Source organism: Mobula hypostoma, chromosome 21, assembly GCF_963921235.1.
Source record: "Mobula hypostoma chromosome 21, sMobHyp1.1, whole genome shotgun sequence".
NCBI lineage: Eukaryota > Metazoa > Chordata > Chondrichthyes > Myliobatiformes > Myliobatidae > Mobula > Mobula hypostoma.
The window spans coordinates 48,993,269-49,020,293 of record NC_086117.1 but is presented as its reverse complement, the minus strand read 5'-3'; the positions used below and the strand labels follow the sequence as shown (position 1 = coordinate 49,020,293).

The 27,025-nt window shown below is 41.5% G+C and overlaps 1 protein-coding gene across 3 annotated transcripts in view; it reads left to right on the top strand.

Annotated features, from left to right (window-relative positions):
• LOC134359997 (probable voltage-dependent N-type calcium channel subunit alpha-1B) overlaps window positions 1–27,025 on the top strand; it is a 910,000-nt gene that overhangs the window by 662,119 nt on the left and 220,856 nt on the right. For all 3 annotated transcript variants that reach the window (XM_063073960.1, XM_063073961.1, XM_063073962.1), the window contains 8 exons: window positions 4,008–4,061; window positions 9,970–10,173; window positions 14,453–14,565; window positions 14,654–14,766; window positions 21,836–21,967; window positions 22,579–22,651; window positions 23,532–23,649; window positions 24,421–24,488. In XM_063073960.1, the coding sequence (XP_062930030.1) occupies window positions 4,008–4,061; window positions 9,970–10,173; window positions 14,453–14,565; window positions 14,654–14,766; window positions 21,836–21,967; window positions 22,579–22,651; window positions 23,532–23,649; window positions 24,421–24,488 (875 nt within the window). The remainder of the gene's footprint in view (window positions 1–4,007; window positions 4,062–9,969; window positions 10,174–14,452; window positions 14,566–14,653; window positions 14,767–21,835; window positions 21,968–22,578; window positions 22,652–23,531; window positions 23,650–24,420; window positions 24,489–27,025) is intronic.

Below are 27,025 nucleotides of genomic sequence, written 5' to 3'. Positions count from 1 at the left end.
GCGTACTGTCATGCAGGCTGATTTCCTTGTGGCTTGTGATGAATCCTTCCCCAATTTTAACTCCACTTTCCCTTACAAATCCCACTAATGAAACTCTTCCACCTGTCGTGACCTATCTTCAGCAGGAAGAAACCTTGTTATGGAATATGACATTATCCTGTACCTAGGGAGAATAGCTCCTTTGTGAAGTTGAATCTTTCATGACCTTTTTCTTCTTTACCTGCGCTACTGTGGACCCCACACTGGAAGCCAGGAAAAGTACAACAGTCGTTTATTCCATCACCGTTGTGAATTGTTCATGTTGAAATGTTCTGAATGATGGAGTTTCTCTGCAGTCTCCATGTGCAGTAACAATAGAGTCTGTGTTGTACACCACCCGTACATGTTAGATCGAGCCACTTCAACTGACTGTGCATAAACACTAAAAATAAGCTGAGTGGTCTTCTTCCCACCGTAATCAACCTGGACCTACTGCAGTGGTCATGTAGACCACTTGTGTATCAGGACTGATGCTTCCAGAGGCTGTGTCTGCAATGCTGACCGCCACATGTACAGTGGCCAGGCCAAAAGCTGATCGTTCTTTCAATATATGATGGAGGGGCTCTGCTGTTTTGCACATAACGAGCTGTCCAATATCATCAAGATGTTCAGACAGGGCTGAGGATCCTCTAAATGATTTTTGCGGTCTTGCTGGCTGGTTTTATTTCTGTGTTGACCACACTTCTCAAGTTTAGCCGCTCAGACTGGAATCCCTGCCTCTATTCAGAAAGCTGCATGGCGTGGAAGTTTCAGGGTGCACTAATGTCTCACACTTGTTAGCCTCTACAGCGCTCCTGAGGTGCTTGCTTTATTGAAGTTACTAAGATTCCTGTACATTTACACCATGAATGTGTGTAGAAATTGAAGAGCATTTCTGGAAAACCCAGCCTACAGTAACACCTTTGTAGTATGGCCTCCTGATGATCAGTTACAGTGTACAAGTTAAAGTCAACCTTAAATAATGTGTGATAAAGAGAAGGATTAAACCTGAACTGCACTGAGAGAGAAAAAGGGAAATTTACGAATATGTATGAAACTCTCATTTAATACTGACTGTCTCAAAAATGGGCAAGTGCAGATTTAAGCTGATAATTATTTCCCTCAGTTACTTCCCCTTGGTGTAGTTTGAGCCTGACAGCTATCGACAACACAGAGGGTTGCCTTCACCTACAGTACATGATATAGCTGTGCTTACTTATTCATTAAAAATGGAATATTTGTAAAATCAGAAAGATAATCAAGCACCAATGTGGAATTAATTTTTGACAGTTATGAATTAGCCTTAAGCTCCCTTTTAAAACAGCTCTTGTGTTAGAAGCCGTATAGTAGAATAACCGTGTCCCTGGGCTACTCTTGTACACAACCAGTAGGAGCTGTTTTTCATGTGATACCTGATGTGACATGCTTGAGAACAGCAGCTGTACCTGATGTTCAGCTGTGCGAATGAAACAACCACATGTTTGGCCACCAACTGGATGCTCTGTCCCCAGATCCCAAGCTCAGCGGCAGTTTGAGTCACAGTTAGACGCTCCATCCCTTATTTTAAGAGGGATAAAATAGGCCGGAATTTAAACCAATGTTTTAACAGTTGTTTCATGGTCCATTCTTATCTTTGATGTCAGTCTTAGTATCTCACTCCAAGGAACTATAAAATTTGTCAATGATTTGAGGAGAAAAGAAGGCTGTTTTGATAAACAAAAGGAAAGCTTTTGCATAGAATTGGCACATTACAGGCCCTTTAGCCCACAATGTTGTGCCGACCATGTAAACTACTCTAGAAGCTGCTTAGAATTTCCCTACCACATAGCCCTCTATTTTGCTAAACTCCATGTACCTATCTAAAAGGCTCTTAAAAGACTCTGTTGTATCCAGCTCTACCAATGTCACTGGCAGTGCATTCCATGCACCTACTACTCTATAAGTGAAAAACTTACCTCTGACATCCCCCTTGTACCTACTTCCAAGCACCTTAAAACTATGCCCACTCATGTTAGCCATTTCAGCCCCAGGAGAAAGCTTCTGGCTATCCACATCATCAATGCCTTGACACAACTTCTAGCGGGGAATCAAGTGCTCGGTTTGGCTTACTTCTACGTGGCTCCAGCAAAGTCTACTGAAATACTGTACCTAATGTTGATGGTGTTCTCCAATTCTTCTTTTAGAGTTATACAGCATACAAACAGCCCTTTGGCACACCAAAGCTCAAAGTTCAAAGTAAATTTATTGTTATCAAACTATATATATAAAATATCACCATATATAACGCGGAGATTCATTGCCTTGTGAGCATTCACAGTGAATACAAGAAACACAACGGAATCAATGAAACATACCCAACAGGATGGACAAACAACCAATGTGCAAAAGACAACAAACTGTGCAAATACAAAATGAAATAATAAATAAATAGATAAACAAACAAACAACCAAGAAAGCAACAAATATAGAGAACATGAGATGAAGGGTGCTTGGAAGTGAGTCCATAGGTTGTGAGATAGTTGAGTGAAGTTATCCTCTCTGGTTCAAGAGCCTGATGGTTGAAGGGTAATAACTGTTCCTGAGGCTTCTGTACCTTCTCCCTGATGGCAGCAGTGAAAGGAGAGCATGGCCTGGATGGTGGGGCGGGGGTTCTTGTTGATGCTCTCTGCTCCCCTGTGACAGCACTTTGTGTAGATGTGTGCAATGGTGGGGAGGGTTTTATCCGTGATCGACTGGGCCGGATCCACTACTTTTTGTAGGCTTTTCTATTCAAGGCACTGGGGTTTTAATACCAGGCTGTGATGCAACCAGTCAAAATACTCTTCACCACATGCCTATAGAAGTTTGTCAAGGTTTTAGCTGTCATACCAAATCTTTGCAAATTTCTAAGGAAGTAGAGACATTGCCATGCTTTCTTCATAATGGCGCTTACATGCTGGGCCCAGGACAGATGCTGGGAAATGATAACTTCAAGGAACTTAAAGTTGCTGACCCTCTCCACTTCTGATCCCCTGATGACACCATGCCAATATCAAATATTGAAGGCATCCTGTCTGGATGCATAGCAGCTTGTTATGGGAACTGCTCTGTACATGACCGCAAGAAACTGCAGAGCTGAGGACACAGCTCAGCACATCATGGAAACCAGCCTCCCCTCTTTGGGACTTTGTCTATATTTCTCACTGCCTCGGTAAAACAGCGGGCATAATCAACGATCCCACCCACCTCCAACTATTCTTCTTCTCCCCTCTCCCATCAGGCACAAGATACATGTGGCAGAAAGTACGTACATCTCCTATCCCATCGTAATCAGACTCTTCAATGTCCCTCTTGTATGATAAGATGGATTCTAGACCTCATAATCTACCTTGTTATGTTCTAAGAATGTTATTGTTTACCTACTTTGCACTTTTTCTATAGCTGTTATGCTTTATTCTATATTGTTATAATTTTTCTTGTTCTGTCTGAATGCACTGTGTAATGATGAGATCTGTATGAACAGTATGCAAGGCAAGCTTTTCATTATATCTTGGTACATGTGACAATAATAAGCCAATACCAATAGCAGTCTTTAGAGAACAAGGAGCAAGCCGTCTCGGGTGTGAACTGTAGCCCCTTCACATCGTAGGGCTTATCATGCTGGTGAAAGTGGGTTCAGCCAAGAGTCTGTGTGTTCAAGGGCAGATCCCAGAAGAGAACAGCTTAAGTCAAAGCATCAGAAACTATGTCTGTTAGCATGAAATTCAGAAAAGGCATTTCAATTGTCAGGGTTGGAAGTCAGGTACAGCCCCAGATGACCTTGCACCATGGAGTTAGTGAGGGAAGTGGTAGGATTTCAGACTCTAGGGTCCGTGCAGCGAAACGGGTTGGGAGGGAACTGCATGCAGCATGCTCTGTGGGTTTACATTTCTGTAAGACAGCACATTTTGTTACGAATGTTTTTTTTTTCTTTTTTAAAAGAAGAGCTGCACTCTTTCTTTTTTTTTAAGGACCTGGAGCGGATCCGAAGCCTGCAGCAGTTTCTGTAGATGACGCCAGCAGCAGTTAGTGTTACTTTAATTATTTCTGCATCTCCTCACCAACATTTCACTTTGAGCTTTTTTGAAGGATGGGGCATGTGGGTGACTTTCTGAGGGGAGCGCTAAGCAGCACAGTCCATCATTACCTGTCGTTAAAGGTTACAAACACTTATATCACTCAAACTCCCATCATTTTACCACCCTATGTGTCTCTCTCTGAGCCACCCTCCTGTGAGTATGGTTTGGGGATTTGCCTCGCCTGTGTTCTCCTTTTTTTTTTCTTTACAAGGATTTAATAACTTTCAAAGTATTCCAGTTTAACACTAGCATCTTCTGTTGAGAAGGAAGACACTTCTGTTCACCCAGAATCAGTAGTCTATATGTACCATCTGCCCTTGTCCTGTCTTATCTGACAAAACAGTGATTTAACTGAATAAATCGTCCTCATGACAGTTTCCCTTCCTGTTAGAGCACAGGTCAGAGTGAGCACCATTAAACATCAAGCATCTTACTAATTAAACCTAATGACCAAATGTTTCTTTTTCTGCCTCGACAACCTTTTGTAAACTTTGAACATCTATTCCAACCTGAGGGAGCAGATCTTGAATCTAACAGGTTGTTAAAGAAATCAGGACTGGATTCACCAAGTACGTTTCCCATCTGTTTGAGGACTAAAGTGGAATCATGTCATCTAGGCTTGATACCACATTCTGTTTCGACATTCTTTGTTAATATGTATTTTCCATAATATATTTCTTAAGATAGTTGAGAGTGAGTAGCTATATTATGTTTCGGACAGATTATCTGAAAGCGGGCAAATTAGCATGAAATTAATAATCAATATGTGTACTTTAATTTAACACTTACATGCACCTCCTAAAGTAAATTATTGTGTCCTCGTTATTAGTGATAGTACCAAATGCTTCAAACAGCTCTCATCATCTCCTTATAATGAAGGATGGCAAGTTTAAGGCTATATCCGATAAGACTGTATCCAATATCAACAGGAACACTGAAAGTTATGATGGAAATCTAGAACTTAATCAGAACATCTCTGCACCTCAGTACAATTGAACTTGCTCACTTAACCCCAATTTGACTAGAAACAGTCCCTTATCTTTGGTCCCTGTCTATAGCATGCCATCACTTTACAACACTATAAGTGCAGTTAGTGGCCTCTGGTACCTAATAATGTGGCCACTGACAGTATGTTTGTGTCTTCAGCTGCTGTGGCCCATCCACTTCAAGGTTTGAAATGTTTTGCATTCAGACATGCTCTTCTGCACACCACTGTTGTAATGCATGGTCATTTGAGCTACTGGCATTTTCCTGACAGCTTTAACCAGTCCGGCCATACTCCTCTGAACTCTCTCATCAACAAGGTGTTTTACCTGACAGAACTACCACTCACTGCACATTTCTAGAGACAGTTGTGAGCAAAAATCCCAAGAGATAGCAGTTTCTGAGATACTCAAGCCACCACGTCTGGCGCCAACGATCATTCCGTGGTCAAAGCAGCTGAGATCACATTTCTTCCCCATTCTGATGCTTGCTCTGAACAACAGCTGAACCTCATGACCATGTCATAAACAGAATCTTAATCAGAATCAGGTTTGTTGTCACCGGCATGTGATGTGAGATTTGCAGCAGTTCAATGCAATACATAATCTAGCAGAGAAAAAAAAAGTAATAATAATTATGTTTTTATGCATTGAGTGGCTGCCACATAATTAGCTGATTACATATTTGCATTAACGAGTAGGTATACAGGTGTACCTAATAAAGTGGCCTCTAAGTGTATTCTATTGCTATTACTGTTTAAGTATTATAAAGGTTAAATTAATTAAGAAAATGTCAGCAAATTTAATAATCTCTCTACATTCTGATGCTAATTTTGCTTTTTTCCCCCTGCTAAACTATTTCAAATTATCAAATAAGTCAAGCCAAACTACTAGAACAGAATAGCACTAGAGGCTTTTTTCCACTACTATGTAATTACTCTGAACTACTTACAATTAACAGAGAATGACTGTACTTAAGATGGATATACAAGGAATTGTTCTTTCATCTGACCATGGCTTAGTGAATAACAAGGCAGCTCAGGTCACAAACTCCGCAGATTAAGCTGGCAATCTTAAACCATAAGAACTAAAAAAAATCAAAGAGCCATCAAATTTTAACAACAGAAATGTCATTATGTGGTCTTTTGCTTTACTTTCCTATTTCCCTCCACTGATTCTTTTGACACTGAAGTTCTTGGCGCTCTCCTGCAGCTGCCTCGATGTCTCTGGTTTAGGGAAGAATGCAATCACAAATTGGTCAACCAGGTTATATAAAAATGAATCTTCTTCACAGTGATGTCTGAAATGTGGCACCTAATAGCTCCAAGTGGGCACCGCTGGTGTGTGAGTTTGGTAATGTCAATTTGTTATTTCCTGCTGACATTCCTGGGATGTGAGCATTCCCAGGATTGCTCATGAGTTGAAAAGCTTGTCGCCCTTTTCAGAGAGCAACTGGGACTTCGAACAGCAGCCTGGTAGTCTCTATTATGACTCAATATTCCCATTTTTATTTAATTATTACATTCATATCTTAGAGTTGTACAGCACAGAATCTGATCCCTCAGCCCTCCACGTCCATGCTGACACTTCTGCCCATCTGCACTAATTCCATTTGTCCACATTAAGACTGTATAATTCTATGCCTATTTTAATGTCTGTCTGAATATTTTTGAAACACAATGATTGCATCTAACTCCACCACCTCCCTGAGCAGCGCATTCCAAATATCAACCACTCTGTGTAAAAAAACCTTACTCCTCAGCACCTCTTTCCAAGTCCTTTGTGTCTTGCAGACCTCCATCGTGGGAAAAAGAGATTGACCCTACTCTGTCTACCCTGCCTATGCCTGTCATCTTATAAGTTTCTATCAGGTCACTCCTCATCCTCCTATGTTCCAGGGAAGACAGGCCCATCCTACATAACTTCTCCCCATAACTGAGGTCCTCCAATCGGGGTACCAACTTGGCTGATTCCTTCTGCATTTTCTCCAGCACAATCAGATTCTTCCAATAGTGTGGTGACAGGAATTGCATACGATAATCCAAATATGATCTAACCAGTACTTCATAATGTTGAAACATTCCATCCCAATTCTTATTTGCTCTAACAAGTGAAGACAAGCATGTCATATGGCTTCTTCTCCACCCCATCAACCTATGAGGCCAGGTTGACTTTTGGGACACAACATTCCTTGGTGCTCCACCATGTACTGTATCTTTGTTGACTTCTCAAAGCCCATCACCTTGTACTTGTTTGGATTACATTCTATCTGCGAATCTTCCATCAACTTCCCAACTACTGTCTAGTATTGAAATTGCCCAGTTCTTGTAGTTTAAAATATGTCATTGAGCAGACAATCTAACCATCACAGTGCTGGTTGAATAATACAACCAGACTCCTACCAGATCTCCATTTCAATCTCTTTTTAATCCTTCAAAGCACGCATAGATTTAAAAAAAAACAACTGCAGCATCAGGATAAACGAGATCGCTTTTGGAAGTGTGTAGCAGGGCATGTCATGTCATCAGCAATCTTTCAGCACATCAGCATGACATAGGCTATGTGCGAATGTTCTCACATCTCAGCATCTCATTTACGTGGTAACCGGGGCAAAAAAATGACTGATACAAGAGGTCACAATTTTAAGGTGATTGGAGGAAAGTATAGACAGGATGTCAGAGGCAGGTGTTCTTTACACAGAGAGTGGTGGGTCTATGGAATATGCTGCCAGGGTAATGGTAGAAGCAGATACATTAGGGACATTTAAGAAACTCATAGATAGACACATGGATGAAAGAAAAATAGAGGACTGTGTGGGAGAGAAGTGATAGAATGATCTCGGAGTAGAATAAAAAGGTCAGCACAACATTATGGGCCGAAGGGCCTGTACTTTCTCTATGTTCCATGTACCAATGTTAAACAAGCTTGCTTTGTGAACACATCTTTCTGAAGGAAATGTTTGTCCGAAAACAAAGGCTTCAGTTCAGTTTTGAACAACTTAGACATTTAAAGCATTATGTTCCCAGAACAAGCAATTTAAAATTGCTGAGAGACTGATTGCTTTTGACACATAAGCAGGGGAATTAAGTAATCAGTTCACTTGGATGTTGTTTGCCAGGTGCTCATGAAATATTTTGAAATAATTACTGTTCTATTTAAGCTCTGCATGTTAAAATTCACACCCATTATATTAAAAGAATGCACGGCAGAGTTAGACTCTATCGAGATGATTTTGGAACATCAGTCAACTGGTAAAGTAACATGCCCATGGAGAGTAAGGTCCTGGTTTCATCTGCACACTAGGCCCCTCAGTCTCAGCTCGGCTTTGTATCAGGTGGAAGCAGTGTTCTGACAGAGTGGAGAGAAGATCGGAGTAATTGGGAACAACCACTTGGCTTGTCTGACGGTGAATGTCTCGTGCCTGCCCACTGCCCAGGGCATCTCTGGCCCTCCTGTCAGGGGCCCTGTTACTTGGCTAGAAGTGACTTTCAATACTGGTGAAAGGCAAAGGTGCAGAATGATTTCAGATCAAGATAGGAAAGTGATCATGTCCTTCTTAATGAACTTTTGGAACGATCTTGTTGGAGTATGGCATGTTTTTTAAACCTGGCCTCATCAAAGCATTTCAGGCTTAGCTGTAACCAGACATTAGATGCAGGAGGCATAGGAACAGAGAAGGACTATGTTTTCACCAATTCACATCTGTTCTACAGGAATATTCAGTACTGATTGCAATAGTAATTTTCCTGTAGGTGCTGTTGAGGTTGGTGGTGAATTAAAAAATTCTGCACTCAGACTGGTAGATTTTTTGCTGTTGTTAGATAGGGCATTAATGGTTATGAAGAGAGACGGGTAAATGGAGTATGGTACAGATCTAACTGAAGGGTGCAGTGGGCTGGAAGATCTGAAGACATCTTTCTTGCCCCGGTGCCGCATATCTTGGAAATAAACATACATATCAACGAGAGGCCCGTTCACCTGTCCCAGTTATGGCTAACGATAAGGCTGGGAACTTACTGCCAATTATGAGCTACATTGCTCTGTTTACTTGTGCTCACTCTGAACTCTCCAACAAGCTGCCCCCGAGCTTATTTCGCTGGAGATCCAAAGGGATACCAAGGGTTTCCACTCCCCCAGTCCTGATTCAACCAGTCAAGCAGCCTGCTGGATTACTTTCATCTCCTCAGCCCTGATCAGCTGCCCGACACAATTCACTCTCCTCCTCCCCACAAACTAGTATTGCAGACAACCCTGAGCCACACACGCAAAATGCTGGATGAAATCAGGAAGTCAGGCAGCATCTATGGTGGGGAATAAACAGTTGAGATTGTGGGCCAAGATTTTGACTGCCTATTTTCCTCCATAGGTGCTGCTTGACGTGTTGAAATCCTCCAGCGTTTTGTGTGTGTCGCTCAAGGCTTCCAGCATCTGCAGAATCTCTTGTGTTTACAGTGAACGTTGGTTCCTGCAGAGGCTCTGATTGTTTACCCATAATATACCTAGGACCTTTGATTCCACTACCAGCCAGTAATTAAAATGAAATTGGTGCTGTCATGATCAATTAACTGACAGCAGCTCGTTCAAAAGAGACTGAATGCATAATTATGCTTATTTAGAAAGCACAAAAGCAGATTTGAAATAAGCAGTTACAAATGAGCTTTCAAGATGCTGAACAAAAAAAAGCTCATGGTCAAAACACTCTCCCTACTGTATTCCAGAAAATCTTAATGACATATTTAGCTTTAAAATAAGGTTAAGCCTCTGGGCATCGCTTGAGTTCAGAACAAATTCTTCTGTAGAACATGATCTGAAGTTTACGAAGTCTGTGCGGACGTATTGAATTTTATTTCAATTTTTCTCGCTTTTCCCAGGATTCACCCGGCCCAGCCTGAAAAGTGTTAAAAATGAGAGGTCTTCTTACTTCCGAAGAAAAGAGAAGAGGTTTCGATTCTTTATTAGGCGCATGGTGAAATCACAGAGTTTTTATTGGATAGTACTCTGCGTGGTGGGGCTGAACACGCTTTGTGTTGCCATTGTCCACTATGATCAGCCACTGTGGCTCACTGAAGCACTATGTAAGTGTGTGCACAGCTTATTTTCATGTACTTTTTCACTTTCCTTTAAAATATTCGGTTCATTGATTCCAAAGAAAACTGTCAAGCTCATTATCTTTGTGTTTAAAGAGGAATTTCACTTCACTTGGGTAAAGGATGATTTATTCAGAGTTACAAATAAGATTACTCAGCAGGGGTTTGCTGGATTTCTGGGAGATGTCACAGAATACTTCTTCCTTTGGGAGAGACCGCACTATTTTTACTCCTCTCCCACTTGTCAATGCCGACTTGATCGGATTCAGATTAAACACCAATGCAGTGTGTTACCCATAGATCCCGACCATGCAGGACATGACTTTGCAAATGTACGCAATGCTTGCTTTAGTCATGATCACTTTTTAAAACTGGTAATCTTGAAACCATTGAGTTTGAACATAAATGTAAAAAAAAATCTATGCAAGATTAAGTTTCTCAATTATTGGAAAGAATTTTTGAAAAATATAGATCTTCTGTAAATCAGGGTGACCACAACTTATGCTACATATTGCGACCTTTCATGTCTGTGGGATGGTTCCCAGGAGTAGACAGGGTTAAACGCGATTACAGTGGCTTCCTCAATCTGGTCATCTGATTGTGGAACCGAGCTGCATGAGCAAGACAGCAGGTTAGGTAATACTCCACCAATACCCCAGCGTAAGACAGAGATCAATGCTTTATACTTGGTCACTTTACCTTCAAAAATGACTTTTGAAAATTCCCGTTGTTAGTGCTTGATCCATTTTGTAACTCAAAGTGCTCTCAACCTTTACTTTATATTAATTGCATTGTTGGAGGAAATGGCAACCTAGGGCTAAAGCATCAGTCGTTGTTATTACAAGACCATAGATTCACACCACGACCTTGACTACACTTCCTCTCACCCTACCTCCTGTAACGACTCCATTCCAGTCTCATTGTTCCTCCGTCTCTGATGAAACATTATGCAAGACATATTCCTGAGTTATGCCTTGCCCGCCACCATGGTGGACAGGCCCCTTGAGTACAAATCATAATTTTCCCACACCTCTGCTCTCACCCCTTGTCTCCTTGGACAGAGCCAAAACAGATCTCTCCTCCCAGCCCTTCCATTCGGCAGTCCACATTCAATGAATCACTCTTCACAATTTCTACTCCTTCCCTTCCAGCATTTTGAGGGTACCCTATGATTCTTGACTCACCATTCCCTTGTTCATCTTTACCAGTGATAGATATTAGCTTCTATCTCATATTTGCTATGCTTGCTTTCTAAATAACAGCTGCCACTTGTAAGATCAGAAACAGATGTAATTGACTTACAACTAACAGTTTGTTTAACTTCTGGTGCTAAATGGAAGTCAACCTTCACTTCCTAAAGTGTAAATGGAAAGCAGTAATCAGATTGAAGTTAAAAAAGTATTGTCTGTAGAATCACTTTGCAAATAAGCTTTGTAGATAGTAGAAACTCTGTGGCAAGGAGATGCTAGTCACTGTGCCTGCTTTATTATTGCTCAAGGATGCAGTATAAGGCAACAGTTGTTTAACTTGGGTTCTTTCAAACAGACAAGCTGACTCCTATGTTGCTTAGTTCAAGTAAGCTTACAGAACAGATTGATGATATTATTTAACTTATCAATATTTGATGTGTTTATAGTTGGAAGGGTTTTATGTGCTCAAGGAAGTTAGCTTTCACAGCATTTACAGCATTAATTGTGGTGTGAATGTTAAGCTGAGGTCTTTGTGTCCGAAAGTGTTTTTGAGACCATTTGTGTTAAAAGGATATCTGAGGAAAGATCATATACGTGTGAGGTCACCCAAGTGGCTGAAAAAAAGTATAAATGTATAGAGCAGTTTCGGCTTCTTTTGGAATGGGGTAAAGAACATCAAGAACCAATGAAAGAAACAAGGGGTGAATAAGGATTCATTCCTCCAGCTTCGGTTCCTGCGACAGACGACTCGTTCGTCTGCAACTCGAGGGTATGTCTTTTTAGCTTATAGGAATTGTACCTGTGCTTTGGAAATTCTTCATGTTTAGTCCATTATACCAAAGAAATGTTTTGTCCTTTATCATTTGTGTTTGAGAACTTCTTTGGGCTTGCTGCTTTTTGCTTTGAGTTTTAGAAATCATTTGTGTTTTAGGAAATGGTTTGTAGTTGGAAATGTTTTATAATGTTTCAAGATTCAAGATAAGATAGAATTCCTCTGTGAGTTTTAACTGTGTTTTCAGAATGTGGTTTGGATTTAAAAGTGTATCACTGAAAATACAAATGAACTGTGTTTTAAACCACTTAGTTAGCTGGAAGTATCTTCTCCTTGATAGGGAGAGAGAACCCACTGCTCGAATAGCAGATATCCCACCTCTTCCGGAGGTTCTGGGAGTCTCCCGCATAGTGATAGTGGCTCCCTGATGCCTGCAAATTATGTACAATATCCCGGAAATCGATTTTTTTGACAGTGAGCAAGCGAGAGAGAGAGAGAGAGAGAGAGCGCGCCATGGCAGAGTGTTCCAAAAAAAGAAAATATAAAACGTACATCACTCCAGACTACACTAAAGTGTACCCTTGCCTAATAGGGGTCAAGAATAATGACAGTGTTGCTCACTGTACTGTTTGCAACAGTGACTTTTCTATTGCCCATGGTGGGTTAAAACTGTAAAAGACATGTTGAGGTGAGTTTAACAGGTGTCATTCGTTCATTAGCATAGCTAATGTTATTTAAACTAGCTGGCTAGCTGCTAAGGAGCTACTCTATTGCAGACATCCCACCTCTCCCAGAAGTTCCGGGAGTCTCCTGCAAATTGATGGTGCTACCTGCCTGAAATGAGTTCTTGCAGGGTGGGGTGTCTGGAATAGTGGGTATTGGCAGCTAAACTCACTGTGGAGAATAAACAGGAAAGTAAAGTAGTTTTTGAAGATTAAATAGTTACAGTATTATCTCCCTTTAGTGAGAGTACTCGTGACTATTTATATCTGAGAGCTAAATGGATTTGTCTGGTTTAGAACTTCACGGTCAGCAAACCCAACAATATCACAGCTTTCCCTGTGGAACAGTTCGCTGCCACAGCAGCAGATGCAACACTTGCTCTCTCATCCCTTTCATTTCCTCCATCCAGGGAGCCAAATAGTATTTCCAGATGAATCCACAATTCAAGTGGAACCTCTTCCAAACCAGTGCGCTGGAAATGCAGACTCGGTGACTGGTTTTCAGACTGCCTGAGCTCAATCCACAGGAGAGACCATGAGCTTCCAGTGCCCACCATTTTAATTCAGCCTAATCTCTTTCTCTGTCTCACCTGCCCATGGTCTCCTGCTCTGTGACACTGAGACCCAACACAGGCTCAAGGAACAGCAGCACGTCTTCTGTCTAGGCATTTTGTAGCCTTCTGGATTCAGTATTGAACTCTCCAGCTTCTAATGACACTTTCTCTGCTCATTGCTCTGGCCATTTCTGCTGTTAGTGTTGGTCTGCAATACTGGCTCAGTTTATTTTTTCCAGTTCATTTACATTTTTCTGCTCTCCATAAGCACTCCTTGCCCTGCTATTTGCAACACATCACACTCTTTTTGTCAATCTCTAGCCGACTCATGAACAACTCATTCCCATAGCAACCTTGACTTCAACCTATTACACATGTACCCCTTGTCCCACCTGCAGCACCATTGACTTCACTGCAACTTCAAACCATCTTCTCATTTCCTTTCTCAATCTTTCAGTGTCCTGGGACGTTTGCCTCTGAACTGCATCACTTAATCCACTTTGAGTTCTGGCAGGTTTTACAGGACCAGTTTCTTTGTAACAGTTATAAGACCATAAGACCACAAAGGAGCAGAAGTAGGCCATTCGGCCCATCGAGTCTGCTCTGCCATTTTATTACTAAAAGTTATTGAAATTTTGATAATGAAATATTAATTTGGTATCTCTGCTCACTTGATCTGTCAGAATTAGACTCTTTGTTTCTTCTTGTTACACTTTTCCTTTGAACTATTTCGATGTTTTCTCTATCCTTGTAAGAGCCTTACCCTTGCTGTAGGTCTTTATTTCACAATGAACCTTAGCCCTTTTGTCCTCCCTCTTCAGTTTCCAGTTACTTAATGTGTTTTAGTATTATTCTCTAAATTAATAAATGGATAATTTAAAACTAATATAAGATTGATTAGGATACCCTTCTTTATGTGAGAGATTATCTGAGTTTGGGATATTAAAAGCAGAATCTGTTGCATCAATTCAGGGTAGGGCAAATAAACAGTTAAGTACCTGAGAATATAAACTTTCATTTTTGTTTCAGATTTTGCTGAGTTTGTTTTCCTTGGGCTTTTTCTAACTGAGATGTCCTTGAAGATGTATGGTTTGGGCCCAAGAAACTACTTCCATTCTTCATTCAACTGTTTTGATTTTGGGGTAAGATTAATCTTGTTGGCTTGCAAGCAGCCAGTGAAATTATTAATGTTGATAGCTCACGAACTCAAGATGTGTTGTATTTTCTCAGGTGATAGTTGGTAGTATTTTTGAAGTCATTTGGGCAGCTGTCAAGCCAGGTACCTCATTTGGGATAAGCGTTCTGAGAGCTCTCCGATTACTCAGAATCTTCAAAGTAACCAAGTAAGGAGAATTCTACTATTGTAAACATTTTTGCTTACTTTATTCAGTTTGTGATGGGCTATGCCATTAACATTTTATTAAGCCTGCAGCCCCAAATACCCCCAACATCTCCTAGTGGACCTAAGCAGTTAGTTTTAACTTGTCCCAGATTTTCATTAACCTGCTATTTTTTCTCAAACAGTCAGAGAGAGATCAATGCACATAAACATGCAACGTGCATTGTTAGCTTTCTAGCTACAAATTATCCTTACTTCTTGGATAGACTCCTTAGACAGTACCTGCCAAACCTGGGACTTCTACCAGCTGGAAGAACCAGGACAACGAAAGCATGGGAGCACACTGTTACTATCGCTGGGCCAAAATCCTGGAATCCACTGCTAGCACTGTTGTGGGTACACCCACATCCCAAAGGGTACAGCAGTTCAAGAAAGTACCCCCACCTTCTCCAGGGTAAATAGGGATGGACAATTAAATGCTGGCTCAGCCTGTGAATAAGAAAGAAACAGATAAAAATATGGGTTGTAGTGGTAGGATATTTAATCTGAGTAATCCCAAATCCTTCAATGATTTTCGAGTGTCACAGTGCACCTGTAGTATCCTGCAATGGAATACTATTCAAGGAGACAATTAACCCATTGCACATCTGGTAGCTCTTGGATGAAACAGTCTCATTAGTCTTAACAACTGTAACACAATTGTTAATAACAATGCCATTTTAAGAAATTCTTTTCTTGCCAGTTTTCCATGGAGAACATAAGTTGAACAATAATGCTGTTTCTATAGTCCTTCATGAGCTCATTAATATATATTGATCCACTTCCCTTTTATCATACCTTGAATAGACTAATACTTCTGGGACTCGCGATTTCTGTCCAATGTGCTGTGGGATTCAGAAGTTTTCCGCTTGGCATTAACTCTGTTCTAATAATATCAAATAAATATCAACATTTTAATGACCAATTACATAAAAATTAATATAATGTAATATTGCTGTGCATTGGGATTTTTACATAAGGTCCTCATGGACAGTTTGCACAAGATAAATCCACTGGTTCTACTTTATCTGCAGCAGAATCTCAGTTGGGCAGTTTGTAGGGCAGTAAGTTTGTGCTCCTATTCCTGTGTACAAAGAGCATGAACACAGAGATTGGAGCCAAGTAACTGTAACTATGTTAGTAACTTTCCTGTGATACCATGCGCTCTTAACTTAGAAAGCAGCCTTATGTGTGGCACCTTGCCAAAGGCCTTCTGAAAGTCCAGATATACAACATCCACTGCATTCTCTTTATCTATCCTACTTGTAATCTCCTCAAAGAATTCCAACAGGTTTGTCAAGCAGGATTTTCCCTGAAGGAAACCATGCTGACTTTGTACTATCTTGTCCTGTGTCACCAAGTACTCCAACACCTCATCCTTAACAATTGACTCTAACATCTTCCCAACCCCTGAGGGCAGGCTAACTGGTCTTTAAATTCCTTTCTGCTGTCTTCCTCCTTTCTTAAAGAGTGGAGTAACCTTTGCAATTTTCCAGTCCTCTGGCATCATGCCAAAGTCCAGTGATTTTTTTTTTTGAAAGATCATTTCTAATGCCACCACAGTCTCTAACACTAGCTCTTTCAGAACCCTAGGGTGCAGTTCCTCTGGTCTGGCGGACTTATGTACCTGTAGGTCTTTCAGCTTTTTGAGCACCTTTCTCCTGTAACAGTAACTGCACCCACTTCTCTTCCTTCAGACACTACAACATCAGGCAGACTGCTAGTGAAGACTGATGCAAAATACTCATTTAGTTCATCAGCCATCTCCATTCCCGTTATTATTTCTCCTGCCTCATTTTCAATAAGTGCCACAAGAAAAGTTATTGCAAGAAATAGAAGTCCTAAAGTAGGTAGAAGATTGGCTGGTTAATAGATAGGATATAAATAGCTTTTTTGGAGTATGCCACATGGATGAGAAGGAAGCGCTTAGCTTTAAAACTTGTATAAATGATTTGGGGGAAGGCACTGAAGTGTGTGTGTGTGTGTGTGTGTGTGTGTGTTGTGTGTGTGTGTGTGTGTGTGTGTGTGTGTGTGTGTGTGTGTTGTGTGTGTGTGCCCGCGCGCATGTGTTTGTGTCGTGTGTGTGTTTAACTTGTGGATGAATGCATATGAGTGGTAATGTGAAGAGGACATAAGGAGTGTGCAGAGGGATGGAGGTGGGATAGTGAATGGGCAATGATATAGTGTCTGAGGTATAATGGGGAAAATGATGAATTGGTCCATTGTGATCAGAAAATAAAAAGAAAGGAAGGGGAATGTCACATAAGTAATGAAAGGAAGCTGAAAATACAGAACAGTACTACACAGGAACCCATGATTTCATACTAAAGTAAATCCCTTCTACTGGCTAGTGATCCACGTCCTCCATTCTCTGCATGTTCTGATGACTATCTCACAGCCTCTTAAACGCCACCACCACAACTGCCTGAACCACTCCCTGTGGCAGCCCATTCCAGGCACCCACCTCTCCCTGTGTAAAAAAAACTTGCCCACACATCTCCTTTCAACTTTGTGAAAGAAAATTCTGAATAACCGGTTAAAATATCCGAGTTGTTAACATCCCGCACCTTCCTTTAATTAGCAATATGTCTAGAGCTGGCCATAGTGCATAACACAGCTGTGTAAACAAGACGAAGACAGTGTAGGTTATAGGTTATAGGGAGGACCCTGTGGGCTGTCATGTCTCTGACAATTAAGAAAGTGTTCTGGTTTTTCTTCACCTGTCAGGTACTAACATTTAAAACAAATTATACATTTGTACTTTAATGGCTTACTGGATGTAAGGATTTAATGAACCTTCTGTATATCATAAATAAAGACCCACCATTTGGCTTGGGTCCTCAGCACGCTTGCAATAATCTATTGCAGTTTCAGGGATGTTCTGACAACCCACCTCTGTGTTGTGGGCAGAAAAAGAGACTATCTCTGGCATTTCTGTGGGGATTGATAAACCGCACAGGATGGACATTTTTTAAAACTTTGACTGATGTAATTGACTTTCTGTAAGCATGTTTAGAAAGGCTTGACTATTGTCCTTTGGAAGACTTGTCGGTCGCACCGTTAGGGAGTCATCCTTCCCAGATTCATGAATAAAGGTACTCTCTAGTCACTTCGAAGTCCGTGTCCAATTTATTTGTGACCAACTTTAATTGAATTTCCTTTGCAAATTTATTTCCCTAACATCTGTCATAATTTTATAAACTTTGATTGAAAATCTGAAAATGTTAAGGTATCTGGGTACTTCATTGAATTTAAACCAAACGTATCTCTTCAGCCTACACAAAGTCCAACTCCCTCCATGCCCTGAACATCCATGTTCCTATTTAAGAGTCTCTTGATCACCTCTATTATATCTGCCTCCATATCACCCCTGGCAGTGCTTGATCTACACATTCCCTTTGGACCTTACCCTATTTACCCTAAATGCATGCCCTTTGGTATCCGGCATTACAAACCCAGGAAAGGAAGGTCAATGCAATGTTGGTATTCATTTCGAGAGGATTAGAGCATAGGGGCAGGGATGTGATACTGAGGCTTTGTGGGTCCTTACAGATCATATTTGAAGTGTAATTTTTGGACCTTTGCCTGGGGAGGGGGTTTCTGTTGGCATTAGAGAGGGTCTGAGAAGGTTTGGGGGTAATCCTGGGAATTAGGGGGTTAGCATGTGGGGGGTGTTTGATGGCCTGTACCTGCTGGAGTTTGGGGGTGGGTGATCTCATTGAAACCTATCAAGTGCTGAAGAGCCTGGGTGGATGTGGATGTGGAGAGGATGTTTCGTGTGGTAAGGGGGTCTGGGACTGGGAGGGCATAGCCTCGGGTGGAGGGGCATCCTTTGGAACAGAGATGGGGAGGAGTGTTTTTGGCTGGAAGGTGATGAATCTGTGGAATTTGTTGCCATGGACAGCTGTGGAGACCGGGTCATTGGGTGTATTTGGAATGGAGGTTGAAAGGTTCCTGATCAGTCAGGGTGTTAAAGGTTATGGACAGAATGCAGGAGAATGGGGTTGAAAGGAATAGTAAATCAGCCATGATAGAATGATGGAGCAGACTCAATGGGCTGAATGGCCTAATTCTGCTACTAGAGCTAGGGGACGTAGCCTCAACATTCAGGGAGTAGATTTAGGACAGAAATGAGGAGGAACTGCTTTTCCCAGAGAGTGGTGAACCTGTGGAATTCGCTGTCCAATGAAACAGTGGAGGCTACCTCAGCAAATATATTTAAGGCAAGGTTGGATAGATATTTGCATAGTAGGGGAATTAAGGGTTATGGGGGAAAAGGCAGGTAAGTGGAGTTGAGTCCATGGTCAGATCAGCCTTGATCTTATTGTATGGCGGAGCTAGATGACCTACTCCTGCTCCTATTTCTTATGTCTTGTGAATGATTCTCTAAAGGCCAGTAAGCTGGTATATGAATAATTAGGGAATCTTAACAGATTGTTGCTTTAGTAAAGCAGCCAGCATAATCAAATACCCCCTACCAACTGTGGACTGTCTCCCTTCTCCCCTCTTCCATCGAGCAGAACACTGAAGTCTGAAAGCATGTACTGTCAGATTCAAGGATAGTTTCTATCCCACTGTTATAAGACTATTAAATGGTTCCCTAGTACAATAATTCAGACTCTTGACCTCACAATTTATCTTGTTATGATCTTGCACCGTGTTGTTTACCTGCACTCCACTTTATTCTGTATTGTTAGCGTCTTACCTTGTTCTACCTCAATGCTCTATGTAATGATCTATCTGTATGAACAGCATGCAAGACAAGCTTTTCACAATAATAAACCAATTCCAATTCCAAAAAAAAAGGATAATTATGCTTTAGTTTCATGGAACATGGATGATACATTTCTGGAGTATTGTGTACTGTGTTTGTCACCTGTCTTAATGATAACTATAGGAATGTTAATACATTAGAAGCCATTTAAGGAACATTTCTTACACAGATATTTTTAACGGGCAGCTTAAATCTGCGTGAATGGTAACTAGATTGAAGCGTTTAAAATTGTAAGGGTTCTGACAGGGAATGCTTACTCTTGTGAACCACTTAAGAATGTGAAGCTTTTGTCTTGGATGATAATTGGAAACCTCCTACTCAAGGTATACTGGAAGCAAAGTCCTTTTGACATTAGAGCTGGGAGATTCTTGACAAGAAAAGAGTGAAAGGTTACCAAAGCAGGTGGAAAAGTGTAGCTGAGGTTATAGTTACATCACCACTGAATGTGAGTCTCTCTCAAGGACTGAGTTCCAACAGTGGTATCCGAGGCTGATGTTTGTATATTTAACAGAATCTCCAGATATTAGAGCTGTAATATATGAGATCGTTAAAGGGAGCCTTCAGCATTTTCTGCATATGTGAGCTTTGTGAACAAGCTGTCCAATTAGTCCGCGACCTGGTAACTTCCCTTGCATTTCCTTGGTTTTCATTATTGCAGCATCCTGAAAGCAGGCATTTTATTGTAACCGTACATGGTATATGTCAGTCACTTCAGTACCAAAATGAGAAACGTTTTTCTTGTGGTTAGAATTGAAGGCTCACCACAGCTCTACAGTAATTACTTGTTCCCAAACCCTTCTAATTGTGAATCAGTGAGCATTCTTTTTCATATATCAAACATTTCTTTTGAAGTGCATTTTAATGCCAACTTTATTTATGTGAAATCTTCATAAAACGGACAAATACCTGTAATTTCACCAAGTAATTTATGCATATCAGTGTGTACTATCTCCGTCAGTTCCAGTGATGTCACTCCTGTTAATAAAAAAGCAACACGCACAGAATGCTGGGCAAACTCAGCAAGCCGGGCAGCATCTCTGGAGGGGAATATGCAGTCGACATTTCGGATGAAGACCCTTCAAGACTGGGAATGAGGGGGCAGACGCCAGAATAAGAAGGTGGGGTGGTGGGGGGGTGGGGAAGAAGGAGTACAAGCTGGTAGGTGATAGGTGTGACCAGGTGAGGGGGAAGGTGGGTGATGAAGCAAGAAGCTGGGAGGTGATAGGTGGGAGAGAGAAAGGGCTGAAGAAGAAGGAATCTAATAGGACAGAGCAGTGGCCTATAGAAGGAAGGAAACCAGAAGGACGTGATGGGCAGGTGAGGAGAAGAGAAGAGGTGAAAGGGTAACCAGATTACTAACATCTGCAGAATCTCTTGTGTTAATAAAAACAGAATAATTTGAAGTGATTGATGTTCATCCTGTAATTTATTTTAAACCGTTTCAATTTTTTGGAGCTATCTTGACCAATTCCAGAAGCATTCCATCACTGATCGTGTACTCCCCTTCCCTCCCCTTTCAACGTTCTATATGGATCGTTTTCTTCACAATTCCCTGGTCTGGACTTCTTTTCTCACCCACCTCTCCCCACTGCACGCCACATTCCCATCAAACTACAGGGGGTGCAACCCTTTCCCATCGTCCAGGAGCCTAGACATTTTTGTCCAGCTGGAGCAGAAACTCACTTGTTCTTCTTCCAACCCAGTGTACTGTGTTTGGTGTTGACATTGGCTAACGCTTTGTGACACACCTGTGGTCAGCCCGTGGGAATGATCCTGAGTTTTTGTCGCATTTCGCTGCAATATCCTATCCCAGTTCTACCCTGACCTCTGTGCTGCTATCCAACTCAGCCTTCAGGAACAGCATTCATCTCCTGCCTGCATGCATTACAGCTGCTAGGACACCATGTTAAATTCCTCAAGCACTCTTTCTTCCGTTTGGATCAGACTGACCATTTTTGCCTGCCAACCTGTTTTCTGTCAGATCTAGCCTGCCAGATTTTCTCATGTTTTCTGCTACTTATGCAAACTGGTTTTCTACCCAAAATGTTAATGTTCCTCTCCCCATAGATGCTGCCTGACCCGTTGAGCTTTTCCAGCCTTTTCCACTTTCATTCCAATATTCTTCAAAGGGTGACGTCATACAAAGATTGAAACATCTAGGGTCACTTGCATAGCTTTATTGTAGAATCTCATGTCAGCAGAGATGGGAAAAGAAGCCATGTGTGGTTACTGGGGTAAATCGATTGGTCTGTTTTTAAAGGTACTGGAACTCATTGCGAAACCTGGTGGTGTCTCTGCTGAACTCCATGAAGTCCATTATCAGTCTGCTGTTCCTGCTCTTCCTGTTCATTGTGGTCTTTGCCTTACTCGGAATGCAGCTCTTCGGGGGCCAGTAAGTTAGACTCTGGTGAATTTCAAATTGTTCCTTGTTACGTGTTATTACTGTAAAATTTGTCACACTTTGGGGGACAGTAAGTTAACCTGTGGTGAATTGGAAATCGTTCTTTGTTACATGTTATTACTGTAAAATTAAAGGTACAGTTTGAGGATAAAAAAAAGAAAAAAATCAGAGGTGAAATAATGTTTTAAAAATATCGCCACAATTTGGTCATGCCACATAATTACAACATTGATGATTATTAAATAATTACATAATTTTTGAAAAGTTTTAATGGTCGAGTAACTGCATATGGTGGTTTCTTTTTTCATGTGCTTACTCCAATACCCATTAGCATGTCTTGTTTGCAAGTTCATTCTAAAAATCCACCGCATGTGGTTTCACAGTTTGGGACAAAGTCCCCTTCTGACAGAGTTCGCATGGTCTGCTTCCCACGTCCGCAGGACATTGTGAAACACTACAAGTTCTGGATAAGAGTGTTCATACTAAGCCAGGCTTTGTCAGTGTTTGTCCTTTTGATATTGCTGCCTTGCTCTTGGGTCCTATAGACCAGTCTGCCACCCAACAGTGGCTAAATTGAAAATGTGGCTTTGTTCATTTCATAGGTTTAATTTTGAAGATGGAACCCCTCCAACAAACTTTGATACATTTCCAGCTGCAATTCTCACTGTGTTCCAGGTAAAAGTAAAGCTTTTAATGACTGAAATTCTTTCTCATAAATAATTTTGTCCTTTAATCATCTCCCCTTTCTTGGATTCGAGGGCAGTATGTAATGAGTTTGTAAAGACATCAGCACTGAGCGACACTGACTACAAAGCACTTGGTGCCTCACTTACTTTCTAGGTCTTTTGCACTCAGAAAAGCATTATGAGAATGAATGGAAATGCACGGAACAGCCGGTTGTACAACGTTCAAAAGATTGAGCGTTGGGAAATAACTCAATAAAGCATTGGCTGATCCTAATGGCTGGTTTGTGGTTTCATCCGCAATATGGAATGCAGAAACTATCACCTCCTACTGTGATTCTCCTACTAAAGCTCCTCAATATATGTGTGTGCAGTGAACCAGAGAGCTTGTGTGGTGTGCTCAACCTTGTTCTACCTAATGCACAGTGTAATGAACTCCTGTATGAACAGTATGCAAGGCAAATTTTTCACTGTATCTTGGTACCTGTGACAAAAGTAAATCAATAATTAAACTAGCTTAACTTCAATACATCCATATCCATTGAATATCTGAGTATTGATGTGATTTAATATTAAAGCTTTGCCATTGCAGGCAGCTCTCACTAAGTTCATCCCTTTGCTGGATCCTGTCTGATCCCTCATTGGTAGCGGAGAGATACAAAACACAGCCCTAAGTCTGTGTCCTTATCTGTTTAAAACACTACAAACACAAGTTAAATCATTAATATTAGAAAAGGGGAGATTTATTTTTAAATATGTTCACATGTGGTATTTGCACTTAACCTTGAGAATGCATTTCCAAGTAACTAAACAAATTGAACTTTGTTGATGATGATGAATATTCAGTAATTTCATTATTGTTAATTCCATAGATCCTGACAGGAGAAGATTGGAATGCAGTTATGTATTATGGAATTGAATCACAAGGAGGAGTGAAAAAGGGAATGTTTTCATCGGTTTATTTTATTATCTTGACACTATTTGGAAACTGTATCCTTTAAGTCTTGGTCAGCTCTCTGAGGAAAGTGAACGGGGACAGTAGGACTTCTCATCTGCTGTTCCAACAGTGCAGTGACCAATCACCTCCCTTGTCAGCTCCCCACATTCATAGAAACATAGAAAACCTACAGCACAATACAGGCTCTTCGGCCCACAATGCTGTGCCGAACATGTCCTTAACTAGGGTTCCCCATTGCCCTCTATTTTTCTAAGCTCCATGTACCTATCCAGGAGTCTCTTAAAGAACCCCATCGTATCCGCAGTGCTGAAAAATCATTTGTGTCAAACTCTAGTTATCACGGCTTTATCTTTACTTACATGTTGGTTTCCATCAATGCAGAGGATTACTACTCCTCAATTCACTGAGTGGCAAAAATCTTGGGGATTTTATAGCAGATATGACAGGCCATGGGCAGGCAGGGAATGAAGGGGTACAGGCCATGAGCAGACAGGGAATGAAGGGGTACAGGCCATGGGCAGACAGCTGGGATTAATTTTAACTGATTTCACGGGCAGTGCAGACACTGTGAGCTGAAGGGCATGTTCTGTGTTCTGTTACAATATGGAAATCAAGTAATCTATGTAAACTGAGCTAGGAAGGATTAGCCTACTCCTCCCCCCCCCCCCCCACCTCTCTCCCACCAAATTGTGAATGTGTTTTCATGAGCTAACAAATGAACAAGAGAGAGGACTGTGCTGTGGACCATTTTGCTATTCTTTGACTCCAAAGCAATTATCGTTCCTTAGCTTCATCATAAACAGACACTCTTCTAAATGTCTTCTTGGCCATTGCTGTTGACAACCTGGCAAATGCACAGGAGCTAACAAAGGTTAGCTGTCTTTTGTAAAACCAGCAGAAAGTATTCAGAGACACAGACCAAATACTTGCTATGGTTCTCGCCTTGTGTTTTGCTTATAATGGAAGGCAAGATGCTTTTATAAAATCCTATTCAGGAACACATTACTCTTGCTAAAGAATGATGTGCTTTAAGTGTGATGAAAGCTTATTAGACACAACAAATCACAAAGGGCCTTTTATTCTTATCGTGTTCGGCTCTGAAACCTTTTTGACACAATTGAGTTGGAAGATGACAGCCATTAAATATAAAATCAGTGTGCATTTAAAATGGTGAGAAGTAGAAAGATGTTGAAGTACAAAGGTACTTGGGTATCCTGATACACAAATTACAGCATGTCAGCATGGAGGGTGGGAAGTGATAGGAAAGGCAAATAATAATGTGTGGACAGATTATGTATAAGAGTAAACAACATGCACACAAAATGCTGGAAGAAGTCGGCAGGCCAGGCAGCATCTATGGAAAAGAGTACAGTCAATGTTTCGGGGCGAGACTCTTCAGCAGGGCCCATCTGCAAGTTTTCTCTTGTTTGTGATGTAGAAGTGTAAAGACATTTTACTGCAATTCTATAGGGCTGTTGACCTCTCCAGCAAAGAAACTGTATTTGCAATAGTGTGATCACAAGAGGGAATCTGCAGATGCTGGAAATCCAAGCAACATACATAAAATGCTGGAGGAACTCAGCAGGCCAGGCAGCATCTATGGAAAAAAAAGTACAATTGATGCTTTGGGCCGAGACCCTCTGGTAGGACTGGAGTAAAAAAGCTGAGAAGCAGATTTAAAAGGTGGAGGGAGAGGAGAGAGAAACACAAGGTGACAGTTGAAACCAGGAGGGGGAGGGATAGAGTAAATAGCTGGGAAGTTGATTAGTGAAGGAGATACAGAGCTGGAGAAGGGGGAGTCTGATAGATGGGGATAGAAGACCATGGATGAAAGAAAAGGGGGAGGAGCACCAGAGAGAGGCGATGGGCAGGTAAGGAGATAAGGTGAGAGAGGGTAAAGTGGATGGAGACTGGTGAAGGAGGGGTTGAGGGGCCATTACTGGAAGTTCAAGGAAACGATGTTCATGCCAGCAGGTTGAAGGCTACTTAGAGGGAATATAAGGTGGTGTTCCTCCAACCTGAGTGTGGCTTCATCACGACAGTAGAGGAGGCCATGGATGGACATATCGGAATGGGAATGGGAAGTGGAATTAAAATGAGTGGCCACTGGGAGATACCACTTCTTCTGGTGGACAGAGTGTAGGTGCTCAGCGAAACTGTCTCCCAATCTACGTCGGTATACAATCTACACCGATATACAGGAGGCCACACCGGGAGTACCAGACACAGTGGATGACCCCAACAGACTCACAGGTGAAGTGTCGCCTCACCTGCTCACCTGGAAGGACTGTTTGAGGCCCTGAATGGTAGTGAGGGAGGAGGTGTAGGGGCAGGTGTAGCACTTGTTCTGCTTGCAAAGCTAAGTGCCAGGAGGGAGATCAGTGGGGAGGGATGAATGGACAAGGGAATCCTGTAAGGAATGATCCCTGCGGAAAGCAGAAAGTTGGCGGGAAAGAAAGATGTGCTTGGTGGTGAGATCCTGCTGGAAATGGCAGAAATTCCAGAGAATTATGTGCTGGACATGGAGGCTGGTGGGGTGGAAGGTGAGGACAAGAGGAACCTTGTCCCTGGTGGGACGGTTGGAGGATGGGGGAGAGCAGACGTGCATGAAATGGAAGAGATGCAGTTGAGGGCGGCGTTGATGGTGGAGGAAGGGAAGCCCCTTTCTTTGAATATACAGGAGGCCGCACCAGGAGCAGTGGTGTGAGTTTATTCCTTGGCTGAGAAAGTTGTCAGTGAGGAGAGATTAAGCACATTGGACATATTTTAAAAGAATGAGCGGTGATCTTGCTGAAATAAAAATAAATATAAATCCTCTAAATTCAGTCTCATTAAATGTGAATTGTTCTCTTCTCCAACTCAAGAATGTCTAATTATTGAGTGACACCATGACATAAATCAGATGATAAAAGCAATGGGCTTTTATCATCTGATTTCAGGCCAACTTCTTTCCAAATATGCTAAAGAAGAGTAATGAGTGTTCAAAGTGAGATTCAGGAGCTTGCAAGAGAAGGGGTTGATGGAGAATGGGTTTGTGTTGCACACTGTAACCAACAAAATCTGTTGCAGCCAGGTCCTGTCAGCTGTGTATCACGCATTCTCCTTCTGCCCCTGCCCAAGTGGCACTTGCTTCCGATGCACAATTTGTTCAGAAGCGAGTAGCTTATCCTCCTCCCACAAACAATAGGAGAGGGAAGGGAATCTCAAGCTCAGGAAATGGATATCATGAATCAAATCACCAATTTAAACATTTCTAAAGTTAATTAGTATTCAGAGAAGGTGCAGTTGTTTTAAAATGTGATTGAAAGCTCTCTCTAGTAGTATCACATGTCTGAGATATTTGAGCTCAGGTTCAATGAATTTGGTTCTTGTATCAACATTGAATGCCTCAATAGAAATTTAGAGCTT